General features: G+C 41.3%; 1 protein-coding gene across 3 annotated transcripts in view; it reads left to right on the top strand.

The window, feature by feature from the left end:
• PAMR1 (peptidase domain containing associated with muscle regeneration 1) overlaps nt 1–14270 on the top strand; it is a 65301-nt gene extending 51031 nt beyond the window's left edge. For 2 of the 3 annotated variants that reach the window (XM_054026740.1, XM_054026741.1), the window contains exons 7-12: nt 1849–2019; nt 6071–6283; nt 8409–8475; nt 10231–10463; nt 11576–11868; nt 13254–14270. In XM_054026740.1, coding sequence (XP_053882715.1) covers nt 1849–2019; nt 6071–6283; nt 8409–8475; nt 10231–10463; nt 11576–11868; nt 13254–13790 — 1514 coding nt within the window. In that variant the 3' untranslated portion in view covers nt 13791–14270. The remainder of the gene's footprint in view (nt 1–1848; nt 2020–6070; nt 6284–8408; nt 8476–10230; nt 10464–11575; nt 11869–13253) is intronic. The other variant, XM_054026743.1, reaches the window with a different exon arrangement.
• Nucleotides 14271–19068: the final 4798 nt, after the last annotated feature.

Here is a 19068-nt window from a genome sequence, read left to right as displayed (position 1 = left end):
GTTGAAATATACTGTAGAGCTGATATGGGATATTGGTTAGGACTACCAGAGATGCAGCAACCCCTGTATGGGAGAGGAAGACTAATTCTGAGTGTGTTTCACAGATATTTATAGCGCTTCCCCCTTTTTTTTTTAAAATGTATGGCAGTTGACAAGTCTGTTGTGACTTTATATTTAGAGAGGAAAATTAGGAGCATGATGGAATAAATTAGCATTCCGAGAAAGGTATGAAGAGTGACTGAGAATAGAGAGACCACACCTGGGCAGGCAAAATATGTTTAGAGATTTTAAAATACCTAGAAAAAATGCTTGAACGGTATGATGAATACATTCCCCCTCTGCTCTCTTTCCTTTACATATGTAAAGCTATCAACTAGGAACCATAACTGTATAAAAGATGCTTTGCTGAATTTTTAGGGTTATCATTTGGAGTATTCTGGATAAGGATGTATCCAAGTCTAAACTCTGAACCCCCCAAGTTTGGGAGTGTTTGGATTTGGGGTCTTTTCTAGTTACTAAATGTCCAACGGTTTTCTCTCCCAAGGCTCATGGATAGTGGCCCTGAGCCACGTTGCCAAATGATTGCTTGAAGTGTGTAATATTTCTCAAAATGGTCAGAATTCTATGGACCCTTGATGCTTGTGAATGGTGCGACATTCAGACCTGATCTTGCAAACCTTACTCACATAAATAGTCCTTATTTATGTGAGTTTTTGCATAACTTTAGTGAGTTTACTCGCATGTGTCATGAGTAAGGATTACAGGATTGGACCCTGAGAGAGGCTTTGCCATTGACATTGATAGGAACAGGATTTGGCTATCAGTTAATAAGTAACACTATTCCTTACACTTCTAGTTAATAAAATAGTAACACAGTAAAAGAAAAATTCATAACCCTATGAAAGAAGTGTGAAACAGGAAAGATCTATCTGGCACCCATCTGCATTGAGACTACCATCTTCTATGGGCCACAACTGCTCTTATATAACAAGATAACAGGCACCACTGAAACAGGTAAAGCCTTAATCCTGCAGGGCTACACCTGCGTGGAGCCCAATTGACTTCAATGGTGCATCTGTTCTCAGCGAATTGTAGAATAGGGCGCAAGATACACAGAAAGAGAGAGACACTGAATCTTGTATTCTCTATTATATCCTTAGAGACATTATTCCTCGGTGTGATTAAGCTACCCAGTGTACAAAGAGTGCTGTGACCTGAACATTTACTATCTGCAATAGTTAAATTTATTGGGATTTTTCAGTATATCCCAATATAGAAAATACTGTAGCAATGGTAAATATTACGTTATGGTAAATGACAAGGTCCATTTTTAAAGGTCGTTGTTGGGCCCCACAAAACACAGCTGTACATGCTTTTAGATGTGAGTGAGAAATATTAAAGAGTACATGAATGCTGAAACAAGAATTTTAAAGAATTTCAATACTGGGGTTTCCAGGTTCTAAATTATATCTAGTATTTCTCTGTTGACTGACAGGGTACTTCATTCAAAACTCCTATTGAGATGGAGGGAACTTTGAACAGGGACAGTTTCAGCAAATTAAGGCCCCAGTTCTGCAAACACTCAGGCATGTGCTTCCCTTAACACACATGAGTAATCCCATTGAACTGAATGGTACCACTCATGCTGAAAGTTAAGCATGTGCATAAGTGTTTGTAGAATCAGGACCTCACTGAATTTTTGAAAGAACTTGCATGTACCTGGTCTTGTAATTTTGACTCCTGTGCCCATTTTTAAGCTATTTTTTTAATGTTCTACATAAAGAATCTTCCTAACACAGTCCTGTTTTTGTAATAAAGTGGATTTTTTTGAAATATCTGAACTGTCAGTGGTGATGTGTAGGACTCCAGGTGCTCCCGCTCATGGTATTGTGGAAGGAGATGACTTTAAATACGGGGCCCAGGTTTACTTCAAGTGCAACGCAGGTTACAACTTAAAAGGCAGCCGTGTTGCCTACTGTCAGCTTGATGGGAGTTGGTCAACACATCATCCTGAATGTGGTAAGGTTGCTTTAAGTTTTGATTCTTATCATGCCTAATCCATTGTATTGTCATTAAAACAAGCTATTGGGATTTAAATATTGGAATGTCCAAATCTCACTTGGAATTGGGCACATCCATGTCTTAACACAATGTTCTTTCATTTCTGTATTTTTAAGACACCGAGGTGGATATTAATTTACTATCTTGGTGCCCAGGCCTGCAATCCTTACTCAAGCAAAGCTCCCATCGTTTCATCTATGTCTAAGCAAAGACTGCTGGGCTTGGACTATGATTGCACAATTCTAGAACCTGAAATACAAAAGAGGACCATGTGTGTCTTGTGCATTAATGAATAGCTATTTCCAGCACTACTGTGCATCTGATGTTTCTTCTGAAGAGGTTTGTTGCACTCTGTGGCAGTGATTAAGTGGCGTATTGTGGGGAGAACAGGGTAACATAGCAACAGGATAGTCATGCTAGAAAAAGAAAAATACTTTTGGTTAATGTTGCCTTGCTAGTATGAAGGCAAACCTTAGATTTGCCACTGAAGATCCAAATCTTTCTTTTCCACCCCCCTAGCCAAACAGTGTCATGTATATATTTCTTCTTCCACAAAGATGCTTCTGTTTCAGTTGTTTCCCACTGGACAGCTTTTGTTCCCAGATTCCAAAATCACTTGCACTGGTTCGAGTAGGGCTTTCGAAAAGATGCCGAGGAAAACAATGCAAAATATTCTGGGGAATGTTTGGGAACTCCTTTATAAGAGCTCTTGGAGGTCAGCAAGCACAATTAAGGACATCCTTTGGGATGGATAGAAATTCTCCAACTGAAATAAATGTTTTGGAGTTGGGTCTATGACAGTGTGCCTAACATTATGATGACATTGGCTGCACCTCTTTAGTCTATAACTTGGTCTGCCTCTAGCCTTGTCTATTATTGAAGCTATCTATGTTGCAAGAAGCGTGTTCTTCCCAACTGGCTTCTCCTTCTGTTTAATCTGTCAGATAAGTCATAGCCCTATTCTTAACTTCTGTCACAGTCTGACATCATAGAAATGATAGTGCTCTCACAAAGTCAGCGATATGTAGGGTCAGATAGGAGAAGGCCCTTTTCAAGTGGAGGCAGTTAGCTTACTTGGTTCAGAGAAGTTCAGGTACTTCTGAAATACAAGGGCTATACTAACCACTCGGTGCAACCATGCTGGATGCTACTATGGAAAATAGTGTACAAAAAAAGGCTCCTTGGTGTGATTTCTTTGCATTACTCAACAAGGATAGACTGATGTGGTGTGGTTTCTTCCTGTCCAGAATGACAGGCCAGATGGTAGCCCAGGACAGTGCCTGTAGGCAGGTCAAGTATTGATAGGGTAACTATAGACAGGCACATCAGGTATCTTAATTCCCCATCTCCATTTCTGTGACTTTCTGTGAGATCACATGGTGATGGGAATGGCATTGTGAGTCATGACTGTGACGGGTTGGATCACAGAAACCCCCTTGGGAGCTGCCACCTGATGTGCAAAGACTACCTCTGCTCCTGTTTTCCCTGCCAGCTCAGGACTCCAGCACCCTGTCTTGCTGGGCCAGACACTCCCGTCTGCTCCAACACAGACCCAGGGTCTGAATCACTTGTCCCAAAGCTATAAGTTTACCCCAAAACAGCTCTCAGAAGTGTGCTTGTCTTTAGCACTCAGATGCCCAACTCTCAATGGGGTCTAAACCCAAATCAATCCGTTTTACACTGCATAAAGCTTATGCAGGGCAAACTCATAAATTGTTCGCCCTCTATAACACTGATAGAGAGATATGCACAGTTGTTTGCTCCCCCAGGTATTAATACATACTCTGAGTTAATTACTAAGTAAAAAGTGATTTTATTAAGTACAGACAGTAGGATTTAAGTGGTCCCAAGTAGTAACAGACAGAACAAAGTAAGTCACCAAGCAAAATAAAATAAAATAAAATGCGCAAATCTATGTCTAATCAAACTGAATACAGATAATCTCACCCTCAGAGATGCTTCAGTAAGTTTTTTCTCAGACTGGACACCTTCCAGGCCTGGGTACAATTCTTTCCCCTGGTACAGCTCTTGTTGCAGCTCAGGTGGTAGCTAGGGGATTCTTCATGATGGCGCCTCTCCTCCCTTGTTCTCTTCCACCCCTTTATATATCTTTTGCATAAGGCGGGAACCCTTTGTCCCTCTGGGTTTCCACCCTCCCCCCCCACTGGAAAAGCACCAGGTTAAAGATGGATTCCAGTTCAGGTGACATGATCACATGTCACTGCAAGACTTCATTACTCACTTGCCAGCACACACATATACAGGAAGACTAACAGGTAAACACAGCCATCTGCAGACAATGGTCCTGGTTAATGGGAGTCCTCAAGATTCCAAACCACCATTAATGGCCCACACTTTGCATAATTACAATAGGCCCTCAGAGTTATAGTTCATATTTTTAGTTTTAGATACAAGAGTGGTACATTTCTACAAATAAGATGATTACACTCAGTACATTATAAGCTTTGTAATGATACCTTACAAGAGACCTTTTGCACGAAGCATATTCCAGTTACATTATATTCACTTCTTATTATGTTTTTATAAAACCATATAGACTGCACAACGTCACAATGACCACTAGCAATGTACCAGCCACAAGGTGTTGTGAAGGCAATGAAATTAATCTGTGATATGTGAACAGGAGTAAAGCAAGGGGGAGAATGATGGAACTAAACTAAAAGCAGGCACAGAGCTTCCTTCCTCTCCCTCTCTGAGCGTCAGGGAGCTCAGCTTCACCTCTTCCTGCCTCTTCAATATGGTTCTGATTTGGCAAAGCACTTACGCATGCGCCTAACTTTAAGCAGGTGATCAAGTCCATCTCTAATCAGCACGGCACTCAGGCATATGCTTAACTTCAATCACGTGCTTAAGTCCCATTTATGTTAATGTAAAAAGAATATGCTTAAGCTGTGCAGAACAGGGATGGATTTAAGCATGTGATTAAGGCTAGTCATATGGTTAAGTGCTTTGTTGAGTCAGAAAGTATCTGGCAAAATGAAGACTTATGCCGAGTTCAGGAAAACAGATGGGAGTTGCATTGACCCCATCTATGATGCAAAAAAATACACATTAATTTCAGCCTCATAAGAAAAGCAGTGGGGGAAAAGTCAATGATTGCCAATGGACAATATAATTAGGAGATATTCTTTTATTACAGAGCTTCTAAATGGGTAACACAAACAGCAGAAAGCTGAAAAAAATAAAGAGTAGGGGAAAATATCACTTTAAGGAACATTTTCAACTAGTTGTAAGCCACAAAAAAGCAATAAAGGGTAGGAGAAAAACAAAATAAATAAAGGGAAAAGAAAAATGGGGAGGGGCTTGAGGAAGAAAAGAAAAAAAGTTTTTTTTATAGACAGAACCTAATGTGAATAAGAACGTTTTGATGTTTGTTCTTTATTTCAGAGAAAATCAGTGTTCTTTATATTTCAGTATTTCCCTGCATTGTTAAGATCTCTATGTTAATGCTAAAAAAAAGAGAAGGAGAAAAGAAAAGAAACTGAATATAAACAAAAGTGAACCGAAGTAATCTAGTTTCATTATTCAAACCTAGTGAAATGTGGAAAGTAAATAAAATAGGAAAAATGGTGCAAAAGACCCTGATCCTGCAAAGTTTTATGTATATGCTTAATTTTATGCACTGTAAGTAGTCCTGTAGAAGCCAATGGAACAACTCACTGTGTGTAAAGTTAAGCTTATGCCTAACTTTTTATAGGACTGAGGCCTAAATTAGATTTTTAAAATTGTTTTCGGTTTAAAGCCTTTCAGCTTTTAAAAAAACCTACGGTGCTGTTAGCAGTATGGCTATTAGTTCTAGGCTAAGACTTCTACATTGACATTGTCCCTTTAGTATTTGTCGCTGACTAGTCCTGGTATCACATTTAGTTTAAAAAAATAATTGTAAATTAAGTATAATTTGTGTAGCATTGTCTGCGTGAAATGTCAAATGGTCAGGGTCTCACAATTAATTCTCTGTGAAAAATGTTTACTTTTTTTTTCTTGTTAGTTCTACAAGAAAAAAACTGCTCAGACCCTGGTGGCCCATTCAATGGCTACAGAAGAGTGGTGGAAGACACTGGGCTAATGACCGGACGCTATGCAAAAATTGGCACAGTCATTGCTTTCTTTTGTAACAACTCATATGTTCTTAGTGGTAATGAGCAGAGGACCTGCCAAGACAAGGGAGAGTGGTCAGGGAAACAACCAATCTGCATAAAAGGTAGTTTTCAGTCTCTTTGCTACAGCTCATAAAAACTGATATGTTTTACCTGGAGTTTGTTTTGTATATTATTTTCTGGTTAAACTATCTGTTTTCTAAATACCTTCAATAAAAGTGTGTGAAATGGCTCAATCAGATTGGCACGTGATACTGAAGCTGATAGTCTGCCAACTCTCTCTGGCTGCTGAACTCAGCCAGGGAAAATGCTAGTGATTCCAGCAGAAGTTTCTTCCTTTAAGAAAGTATAGGAATTTATCTCATTTCCCACAATACCTTTGTTTTCCCTACCCCCATATTGGGATCAGATATGGGTAGGGTCAGTGAATCAAAGACCACCGGGGAACTGGAAAATGAAGAAAGGTCTATTGTGTATAAGGAATTATTAGCCTTACTTTCACAAGGTCCAGTTTGCAATCAGGCTTAGTCAACAGAACTCCTTACAATAGTAAGGGTTTGCAAGATCAGGCTTTCAGTCTGCAGTCTTTCAAGACTTGGTTCAGCAATCCATCTGCATTCAGCAAAGCACTTAAGCATGTGTTTAAGTGCTCTGCTGATTCAGGGTCTAATAGATGTGTGATGGGAACCACGACAAGAGGAAGGAATTTGTATTGGGAACTGTCTAAACTTTTCCCCAAAGAGAGAGAATTTTGTAATACATATTTACAGATTTTTGTTAAACAAAATGAAATATTATAAGGACAAGTATTTATCCTTTTGGGTTTTTTTTTTCTGTATTTTAAGGTTTAAACAGCCTCGCCGCACATTGTGTTAAGTGCTCCATTGATAGAAAGTACCTTTTCCCTCTAACCCTTTTGATTGATGTTAACAATTACCCAAGATTTAACATATGTTATTAATCAAAAATGCAACTAAATACTGTAGAATGCCACAATGTATGACTTCTCAAACATACAGATGAACCTCATCCAACAGGAATCCCTCAGTCCATCCACTTTACTGGAGGGAAAGAGATCTTGGCACAATCAGCTGAATTATTAAGGACCCATCAAATATCTATTTTCCCCCAAAATAATTATAATATACATAATTTAAAGTCCTGGGATTCCCCCTTCTGTTATCTTAGGCAAATTTGAGCCAACTTGTTATGCTCGTTCAAATTAGGCTCCTCTCAGAAGGGTGTACAAGCTGACAGGTTGGCAGCTATCTGTAACATCCTACTATTTTCTTGCCAGGTGCCCAATCATCTGGATTATCCATGTATGCCTAGGCAGATGGCGATTATATATTTTAATTCAGTTTTGACAAAAGTTCACTCAGATTGCAAATAATCAGCTGTGGTCTTTTAGTTATTGCTCTGCAAAAGCACTGGTGGTCATTTCTCTCTCTTATTAGAGCATAAGCTTTCGTGGACTACAGCCCACTTCTTCGGATGCATCCGAAGAAGTGGGCTGTAGTCCACGAAAGCTTATGCTCTAATAAATTTGTTAGTCTCTAAGGTGCCACAAGTACTCCTGTTCTTCTTTTTGCGGATACAGACTAACACGGCTGTTACTCTGAAATTTCTCTCTCTGTGGCTAAAACTATTATACCTGCCTAAGGCAGAATAAACGCAGATATTACAAGGATGGGTGCCTGGCAAATGAGATAGATAGATAGAGCAACAGAAAAAGTATTTTTAGGGGCAAAGAAAAAGCTGGGATCCTCAACTAGTCTCTTGTGGTATATCACATTCCCGGTAGACATTGAAAAGAGTTTGAGAGAGACAGAGAGAGATCAACTCTTTTTAATGTCTACCGGGAATGTAATATACCACAAGAGACTAGCTGAGAATCCTAGCTTTTTCTTTCTATCTATCTATCACTATTTATTTAGGCAGGTTTACAAATCCTTGCCATGTATATATCCGAGACAAAACAATGATCATTCCAACAGTGAGCATTTGTTTAGAGAAACGTACAGTAACATAATCATCAGATCTCTCTATAACAGAGCCAACAGGGGTGTTACCGCATATATTTTAATGCATATAACTATATCTACTTATTGCCTCTTCTCTTAATCCAGTCCATTGTTGCTAGTGACAGGAAAGGTGGGCAGGTATCTGAACCATAACATTTGAGCTCTGAACATGGAAAAGGATTGTGCAACATTGTATTTTTTCTAGCCTGCAGAGAGCCAAAGATCTCTGACCTGGTGAGACAGAAAGTGCTTCCAATGCAGGTTCAGTCAAGGTGAGATTGTAATGCCTCAATTTTAAGAACGTTTGTCGTTTATTCCCCCTACGGGATGCAGCCAGAATTAGGGTTGTGAGCTTTGCAACAGCCAGCAGGGGTTCCCCAGAGACTCCTTGGGGCTAGTGATGGTGTTTTGCAATTGGGACTGTGGGGTCTTACTGAAGAAACTGGGGGCGAAGGGGGAAGGCATCCTAGGGTGGTCTATTGCAGTAGGCACCATCACTCAAAGAGATGCTACATGATGTGGTAGGAAGTTGGGCTGGATAGGGATGGGAAAGCTTAGTCAGAAAAAAATCAGAGCCTGCCCTGTGCTTCTGCTCATTTCTCAAAAAGAACCCAACCCAAATCTGTCTGGGGATTCAGAGTAATGTTCAGAGTAATTTTTTTATAATCATTATTATTTTTTGGTTTTGTGTCACTCTGCAGTGCTGATCTTGTATGTTTTTAGAGGCAGTGCAAACATCACCAATATCTTCAGTCTCCCTCCCACACACACACCTCTAAAAGATTCACACTGCTTAACACAAATGCCACCAAGAAACATATCTGGCCCCTATCACCATAGTATCTGGGCATCTCACACTCATTAATTGCATTTGTCTCCCCATGCAGGAGGAAAGTATTATCCTCATTTGTACAGTTGGGGAACTGAAGCAGAGAAAGTGATTTATCTGCTGTTACACAGAAAGTTGGCAGCTGAATAGGGATCTGAACATAGGCGTCAGAAGTCCTAACCTAGTGCCCTATCAACTGGACCATCCTTCCTATTCAGACTTCTTCTTGTTTAAAAAAAATAAATTGACTTTACTGCCACTGCTCTCAGCCTTAGTATCTTGGCTTTGAGGAGTGTCACATGTAATCCACATACATAAGACAAGCATATATCCCTTATGGTCCCAAAGAGACAGCTTAAGTACGATGAGAAAAATCTATTCCCCAGGCATTTCTGGCTGGACTGGCTGCAACAGGAATCTCACAGGAAACTCACTTCCTGTCCATTTTTGCAGATTTCAATAGGTTTCCCCACAAGCAATCAGACCTTCATGTACTTCCAAGTGCTTTCTCACAAAGATCATGTAATTCTCATGAATGAAGGATTTAAAATATTAGCTTTTAAAGTTCATAGTACACATTCAGAATGGTTAATTTCATTTTGAGAGCACATTTAAACTTTAAAAATAGGTCCCATATTTCGTCAAATCAGTGCAATTCCTAAACTAAAATTTAGTGATTAGTGCAATTATATATTCTCTCTGGTATGGTAATTATCTCTCTTATTTGCTAAATCAAGCTACTTTATCAACATGGTTTAGTCTGAATCTTTTCCCAATACTGCCTATTATAATGCACTAGAGAAAAAGAATGAGTCTAAACTCCTCTCTAGTGAAAATTAATTATAGTGACACCCAGTTCTAGTATAATTTTTCCATTTAAAAATGCAGCATCATGTCTTTCGCAAATGGTGATAACATGAACTATTATCCACAAAATATTCCTATGTGACTGGAGACACTCCAGAAAAAGTAAACTAAAAAAACAAAAACAACCCCTCCCCCCCCATCTATATAAAGGCTGAGCTGCAAAAGGGGAATTCTGCTAAACTGTGTTGGAGAGTTTTTTGCCTTGTGCTTCCAGCAAATAAGCAAAGCCCTTATGTTTTAAATGGTACTTAGCGCAGCTGGTGATAAAGCAATGATCATGATCTTTTTTGTCATATTATTATTTCCCCATGTTTCTTGTGTGGTGAAAAAGGGAGACGCCTTTGCATCAACTCTACTCTTCTGCATTCAGCAAACAGAAGCTCGAAATATATCCAACCAAGAAGCCAACGCTGCCCTTTGGAGATCTGCCTCCAGGGTACCAGCATTTGCACACTCAGCTTCAGTATGACTGCATTTCTCCCTTCTACCGCCGCCTGGGAAGCAGCAGGAGGACCTGTCTGAAGACAGGAAAATGGAGCGGGCGGGCTCCCTCATGCATTCCAAGTGAGTTGTTAAGAAGAAAAGAAGTGCACATCTCCTTGGGGGGACATGTATTCATCTTAGATAATTGGAGATTCCTAACAATGTAGGCTGCCTGTGCTCCCAGCTGGGCGAGAAGGCGCAATGACGCTGGGAAGATAGATGACTCTTTCTACTCCTCAGTGGAACTTCTGTTGATGACACCAAGCAAGGAGTCAAGCTTTCAGTTTTGTAATTTGCCAGCAGGCTTTCTAATCATCTAGCAAAGCAACAGACATAACCAAAAGTTTGCCTATGATTTGGAAACATTTTCCTATTATTCACATTTTCCTGTCCCACTTAGAGCAAATTCCATTTTTCACTTGTCTCTGTGCTTTGTCAGATAATTTACAGATATATCAGACCAAAAGCAATAAAGTGGAACCAGTGAACTTTTAAGAGGCTACTCCCTTTACTCGGTCCTGCTGAGGATGGGCCTATTTTGCAAAGTTCAGAACTGCGTACAAATTAGTTCAGAGTTAGGGGCTAAGCAAATCTGGGGATTTGGGAGAGCCCATTATTGGCATAGGGCCAACTGTAAAGTTCAGATCCAAACAAACGTTCAGAGGGTTTTGGAACTGGGGCTTTGGTTTGGGCTCATCTCAAGTATCTAGAAATATTTTTTTCAGTCTTCAGTTGCATAAAGCCCATTTCTACGAGGTGACCCATTTCTGGTCGATTCTTGTGTGGTTGCTTAAGATGGGTTTTAGGGTGGAATTTTCACATAACTGTGGTGTCGTTCTGATTCTTTCATATCTTTATGTCGTTATGTTGTTATAGGGCAGTCTTACAAAATTGTAATGGAAAGTTACTAGTTCAGATGCAAAATCTACCTTCCCACCTTTTACCAGAAATTCCAATGAGAATGAATAAAACTAATAATATTTTATTCACCTTTAAACATAAAAATTCTCAAGGTGTTTGTGAGTGAGTAGAATGTTGCAAGGCTGATCCAAGGGTGATTTGGTAAAGATTTTCCTAGTGCTAACAATGAAGTTTAGTACCCTAAGGTGCACCATAGTTGGGAATCAGGAAGTGGACACATTCCGATTCTTGAGGGAAAAGAATCAGCTCATCCTGGGTTCATATTTTTACAGTCTGTGGAAAAACGGAAAACATCACTCTTCAAAAGACTTCATCTATCAGATGGCCCTGGCAAGCAGCCATCTATCGGAAAGCCAATGGGGTAAAGGAGATCAGCCTCCGGAAGGGGGCGTGGATCCTGATCTGCAGTGGGGCCCTGGTGAACGAGCGCACCGTGGTGGTGGCAGCTCACTGTGTCACTGACTTGGGGAAGATCACTGTCCTCAAGACAGCGGAACTCAAAGTGGTCTTGGGGAAATTCTACAGGGACGACGACCGAAATGAGAAGACCATCCAGAACTTACGGGTGAGTAAGGCATTCAGATGGGAGTGGAGAAATGCTGACAGAGATACAGACCTGGACCACCCCTGTGGTCCATCTTGAATGAAGGGAAAAAGCCCATTCTTAGGAATATGTATTATATATATTTACATACTTTTGTTTTGACATTCCTGGAGCCTGAAGTCTCATGTTCATTGACAGAACTGTTGGGGGGGGGGGGGGGGGAGGCTCAGCAGCACTGCAAGTTTCCCTGCACATCATCCCACTAACATCCCTCACTCCTGACAAACAGGGATGAATAGACTAGTTCACCTTGTTGAGCCCATTAAACCATTGGCCTCTTGGCTGAGATTGCCAAAAAAAGAGATGCCAACCGGTGATTATGTTTTTGGGGAGGGAGACACATGTCCACTGATCCTGGTCTGTGACCATCAACTCATTATACATTTCAGCCCCAGATCTGAATAACTCCAAACTTTGGGGAAGTTTGGATCTGACTCCAGATCCACAGATAACAGTTCAGGCCCAGTTCTCATCAAAGTAATTTGATGAGTTAATTGATTTTCCAAGCTAATCTGGGCAGACTAATGGTTTCATATCAAAATCAAGAGAAACTCAGCAGTTTTAAATGTGTTTTTCTTTTTGAGTTTTGAGTTCATTAATATGTTCTCTCCAATAAAATACAGTTGCTTTGTTTTTTATTTTATATTCAACTTTCTGCTTCATTTTGGTACCTAACCACATCTTCCTCTGCCCCTCCAGAGTATTTTACTATTCTTGATAGGAATGTCTTTCCCTATTCTGCTCCTGTTACCTGGAATTTTCTTCTGACAGCATCTTATCAGCCCAGTAAGGGATAAAGGATTAGGCTCTAAAGTTATATATTGCATAATGCATTAACTGTTTCTTTTGTGGTGAGTTATTGGAAGAAACTCAGTAAGATATATTTTAGTTCAGCTGTAGGACACTGTTACATTTCGGCAGACTGAAATGGACATGCAGTCAGTCATTGTCCACTAAAGGACTAGGCAAAGTTTTCTCAATAAAAGGTGAAGCTACTTGAAATATATTTCCTTCTTCCCTCTTCCAATTTCATTGTAACTGTAAAATGGGCCCATGGTTGTTGAAAAATTGATTGCCTTTCATGATTTCTTTCTTTTTACTGTCAGTAAAAATTGATTTGATCCCAAGCAAAAGTTGTCTTTGAAACACCACATTTGAGTATTTTGCATGTTTTTGATTTGAAAGAGGATTTGACCGAGTTGCATGGACAAGGCAACTTTGAGTGGTGCGAAATCATCTGAAACGAAATGTGAAAATATCATGGAAAAGTTGTCACTGATTTCCCATTCTTCTATTGTCCATCATTATTAATCCTGTAATTTTTCCCCTCTCTGGTTCCTTCCTAGATTTCTGCCATCCTAGTGAATCCAAACTATGACCCCATATTGCTTGATTCCGACATGGCCATTGTAAAACTCCTGGACAAAGCCAAAATCAGCAGCCATGTTCAACCCATTTGCCTGGCATCTGCTCATGATTTGGACCCATCCACAGAGGATTTAAAAATAGTGATTACTGGCTGGAAGATACTCGCTGACATTAAGGATCCCAGCTACAAGAATGATACAATCCGCATGGGAGCTGTTCAGATGGTGGACTCGCTGTTGTGCGAGCAGCAATATGAGGATAATGGAATCCAGGTCATCATCACTGACAGCATGTTCTGTGCCAGGCAGCACCCCACTGCCTTTTCTAACATCTGCCCTGCTGAGACTGGAGGCATTGCAGCCATAACTTTGCCAGGAAAAGCATCTCCTGAGCAAAAATGGCACCTGATGGGATTAGTGAGCTGGGGTTACGATAAAACTTGCAGCCTAGAACTCTACACTGGCTATACCAAAGCAATTCCATTCAAGGACTGGATTGAGAAGAACATGAAATAAAACGCTGGGTCTGGACATGGCGTTTTATAAGTTTCGTAGTTTCTCTCACAATCTCTACTGCTTTAGGCTTCTCTTCCCACCGATGAGCCACATTTGGGTTACAGTTAAGGCAGATGCCCTGACAATTTGTCATAGGCTCCGCTGTTCAATGAGGCCACTTTACTTACAGGCTCTCTCTGTGTGAGGGGTTTCAACATATCTCAGCCTGCCTGTTTCCCTGCGTGTGAAGATGGTGCTTGGCTCCTGAGTCTGACACCCATAAGCAGGACAACTAGTAATGGCTGAATTCAGTCTGTGGTATATAGTCAGCCGGATAAATGGATCTGTGTGCATTTCACAAAGGAGCATAGGTTTGAGAGAATTTGGAGGTTGGAAAGAGTAGCCTGAAGTAATTACTATGGATGAGCCTGTTATGGTGTTTTCTCTGTATTGCCATAGTACGATGTATTCTTTCCCCCTCCTAAGTACTGTGCACATTAAACGAAGGTTTGTTTTTTAACCTATTTAACCATGTCTGATATCACTTTTATTCAGAGTAACCATGTCTCCTTTTTTATGTCCTACTGTCAGTGGTTGGGCCTCTCCGCTTAGCGGTTATGCAGAAGGGGAACCCAGTCCCTCCTCCTCCACTCTGTTCCAACTCAAGATCCCTCTTGAGCATAAGGCAGGAGTCCACTACTGGCAGTCTGGCTAATGCCTCCCCTGGGCCTCCTCAGCAGGGTAGGGATTCTTGGCTCTGTGCAGCAGACCTCCCCTGGGAAAGCCCTCCTGGCATTGTTCCTTTGCAGCAGCAAGGGCAGGTCTGTCTCGCTCCACCTACCATCCTGCTGTGCTGAAGACAGGGCCGGCTCCAGGGTTTTGGCCGCCCCAAGCAGCCAAACAAACAAACAAAAAAGCCGCGATCGCGATCTGCAGCAGCAATTCGGCGGGACGTCCTACGCTCCGAGCAGGAGTGAGGGACCGTCCGCCGAATTGCCGCCGAACAGCTGGACGTGCTGCCCCTCTCCAAAGTGGCCGCCCCAAGCACCTGCTTGGTAAGCTGGTGCCTGGAGCCGGCCCTGGCTGAAGAGACTCCCTTCCACATCCCTCCTCCATGGGGCAGTGGGGTTTCCCAAGCCCAGAATTGTTCCTGCACCCTTAACTCTCCAGTGTGGGGTTTGTCTACCGCATCACTCCTGCCAAGAGGTATTTTCTGCCTGTGGATGCATGTGCATTGCTCTCACTGGGTGCTGTTCGTGCACATTGAAAGGCAAAATTGGCACAAAACCTCAGGTTTAAGGTGTAAACAATTGACAGCTTTTTGGAATACATCCAGCTCTGTTATTGATCTACACAGAAACACTATGATGAAACACAGTTGGAAAGTCCTCGTCATGTATTAAAAACCTGAAAGATATTTTCAGAAGCTTTCTTGGGGGGCATATCCAAGACCTAGTAAGGCCTAAGGAAGTAGATCTCTTTAACACATTCTGATTTGACTTACAATCAGTGAAGCCCTTCACTGAATCCTGCAAAGTTAGAGTGACGGTCATGATAAACTAACTAGTCTATTTCCAGCTCTGACTTCGAGGATTCCATGAAAACCTTGGTTAGACAGGATTAGCACTCAATGGTTTCTCTGCATTTACAGATTTGAAAATTATTAAAATGATGGCAATTACTGCTGCAGATAGGAATATGTAGTTTATTTTGCTTTCAGTGGCAGAGAGACTCAATGTATTATCTTTTGGGTAGTGTTATTTTTATTGGCAATATGAGTAGACAAATGCATTGCCAAAGTTCAAAAGTTTAAGGAATATGGCCACAGCAATTGACTTCTCATGTTGCATTTTTCCGTTCCAGTTCAATTCCTAGTCAGCCATCTGCCAGCGGACTATGCTTGGCTGACATGCTGCATGGCAAGAAAAAAAGTCTTAATTAAATTTGAAAAATCAGGTCTATTTCATCCCTCCTGTGGAAGGAACTATTTGCCAGTGAATGTATGGGATTTCCTACTCTTACTGTAGAGGTTAAATGTAATTAGGTGACAGTTTTGTGGAGAGGACTGTCCTGCAGTAGGTCAATGGTAGCATTGTGTGTTTCTTCCTAAGGCTATTGACAAAGAGTGAACTAAGAGCATGACAAAGGAAGATACTTGTATATTGGAACATGTCCTATCCAGTGAGAGCTCTTTCATGGCTGAAAGAAAGGGGAAGATGAATCTCTCTATCCTAAATAGTAAGAGTCGCTCACTCCCAAAGCAGAAATAAAGAAGGACCAGGCCTGATTTTCCTCTCACTGACACCAGCGTAACACCAATGTAACTGCACTGCCTTCAGCAGTTATTGAGGACTTAAACCAATGTGAGTGAGAGGAGAATAAGACCCCAAATTCCTTCTTTTTCTGGATATAAACAATGCCCAAATAAAACCTTCTCAGCGTTCTGGAGTCCAAGCAGCACTGCAAAATCTCACTGTGAGTTAAGTCCAGCCTCAACTTCTCCTCTTCTCCCTTTTATACCTATCAGCTGGGCCTAGTAGCATTATGATCCCCAGCCATATCCACTCCTCAGCCACTTATCTTCTCCCTGACTAGTTCCAATCTCTCACAGACCAGACAGGGAAAATTGAAAGGTTGGGCTTTGGCTATATCTGAGTGACCATAACCCAGCTTTCCACTGGCTACCCAAGAGTCAGATGGGTAAGAGTGTACGTACGCCATCATACAAGTAGAGGGATTCAGCTGAAGGAATTACAGAAATGAACTTCAGAATAAGTAAAAATAATTACACCTGTTACATACATCAGAACTCAATTTCCCTTCATTTTGCAAAGTCCCTGAATCTGTTCTGAGAGGACACGGACATGAAAACTCCAACCCAGGCTGAGAGTTTGGCAGATTCCAGGTCAAGAATTGTAATCCATTTTGGTCCACACACATACAGAGTCATCTTCATACACCTGCACGGTTGTGTGTTCAGATGTGTGCTTGTATAATTCCTCATACATACGTGCACATATATACACACATCCTGATTTATATTCATAGAAATTACAGATGGAAAAGCCCTGATAGGTCAGCTAGTTCATCCTGGCTCAAAGGCCAATGAAGGGCTGTTCCCGTCAGCATTTACCAGTACTTTCTGAGTCTAGTTTTAAATATCTTGAGGGAGGAGGTTACTGCGAGTTCCCGTGAGAGACTTTTTCAACAAGACTTCAACTTCTGCTTGACCCTGTGGTTGTGATGTCACAGGAAGTTAGTAGTTGAAATGATCAAGCTGTCACAGCTCTGGTATTCTGACCTCATGTAGTCAAACCCAATGGTGTGGCCTGAGCAAAATGTTAATTAAACACAGAGCTCAGATAATTAACAACAACAACAACAATAAAATTCTGAAAAACAAGCTGGTATCACAACTCCTTTTTTTTACCAGGACCTATTTTTAAAACATTAAACTGGCTCAAACGTCCCTCTTTAAGCAGGTGAGAAGCTATGCCATCTGCTAAAGGAAGGCTGTGAAATAGCACAACAGGGATAGCAATGCACGTGCACCAGAGAGAACGTCTATGAATTTTTAAAAGTACATAAAGAAATCCCTATTAAAAGCTAATCTCTACCCTCTCTCTCTCACTCCACTGGAGTGACTGGTTCATCTCTCTGGCTTCTATTCGTAAGTCTTTTGGGCAAAATCTGATCGAAAGGTTGGCATATGCCTACCATTTTAGAATGGTAAAAGGAGTGGGTGTTCATGGTAGAAGATGGTAATGCGCAGAGTGAACATCTGAAGTTAACTATAGGAGCCAAGAAAAGGGAGCCAAATTCATTCCTGGTGTAATTTTGTTGATTTCAATAGAATTACCTAGTGATTATTTGATCCTTGGGCCCTTAAATCTGCATTTAATGGCTATATCCATCTTAGGCACCTGAATGTTCACTTGAGACACCTACAAGCAGATTTAGTCAGACATAAGTGCTTATATTTGAATACTATGTGAGGCAGTGATGTCCAAACTTCTTGCATTTGTGGCACACAAGGCTCTAAATCAGGACCTTCCAGGGTGATTGTGTTAAGAAGGAAATTTTCATATGAATCTGCAAGGATAGTGTGTCCTCTGAGCTGCACCCTGCAATTTTTAAACAGAAGGATTGGAACCAGTTCCATCCAGGGAGGAAGGGAAATCAAGACAGGCATCTGGTTGCTCTGCCTGAGCCCATGGGAGCACCATATCAAGTGATGGCTCCTGTCCTTGACACAGAAAAGGTGGAAAAAGATGAAAACCTGAGAACCAACCGCCATATACAACTCCCTGATTCCCTGCCATTCTTGAGGTCTGCTCTAACTTGTGCCAGCTGGCTATGGTCCCCATGGCAACATATACCAGCTGGGGATAGATGAAGCACAGCATACTCCCTCCCCCTTGCCTTTGCCTCTGCACCATGAACTGTGGAGTGGGAGGCATAAGAGCCAATTATGTCTCTATGGCTGCTGGGAACAATTAGACTCTGGGGTAATCTCCAGTACTTGTGGGTGATGTCTGCCCCTTTGTACTGCCTAATCCGTGCAAAGGGGGGAATGAACCAGGGCAGAAAATCTACCCATAGTATTACATTGTGACTCCTTAATCTTAGTGAAAGACTATGTTGGTCCTTCAGGCTAAAAAAGTTGGACACCCCTGAATTAAGAGGGCAATGCCAAGATCAGCAGCCAGATCCTCAGCTGCTGTTTGTCACTCCATAATGAAGCAACTCTGATTGACATCAGTTTAGCATCTGTCACAATATAGTATATGTGGAGCTGGTAGCACTGCCTATAGTTAAGGTTGCCCAGTGCTTTCCATTATAAGATGCTGTTTTCAGTTGCTTATAACTTTGCCAAAATGTAACTGTTCAGCTTGAAATTTTCTACCCCTGGTTTCTGCCTCAGGCTGAATGATTTGGGAAAGTTTCAGCAAAACTGGTCAGCCATTTCCAAGAATGAGAGTAGGGGAAAATACATTGTTTTGCTTATTTTAAAAATATTCTTACACCTGTTTGGTTGAGAAGTTCTAGCATCAACATGCTTCAGATCAGAGGCTTAAAATTTGGCAGGGAGAGAGGGGGTCACCCTGATGTCAGGGATGTGCCTTTTGTTGTCCCCATGTTAATTTCCCCTAATTTGGCCAAGTTATAAGCCTCTGGGAAAAAAATCTCAGTTTGCATAAGCTCAGTAGAGACTTCCTACAGTGTCACTGCTAAGAACTCCAAAGATTCCATTTGCATTGAGCATGTGCCAGCCCAGGACTGAGCTGGACTTTCCTTG

This window comes from Malaclemys terrapin, chromosome 4, assembly GCF_027887155.1.
Source record: "Malaclemys terrapin pileata isolate rMalTer1 chromosome 4, rMalTer1.hap1, whole genome shotgun sequence".
NCBI classification, from domain to species: domain Eukaryota; kingdom Metazoa; phylum Chordata; order Testudines; family Emydidae; genus Malaclemys; species Malaclemys terrapin.
Note: the sequence above shows the minus strand (reverse complement) of the source record. Positions and strands in the feature narration are given on the sequence as shown.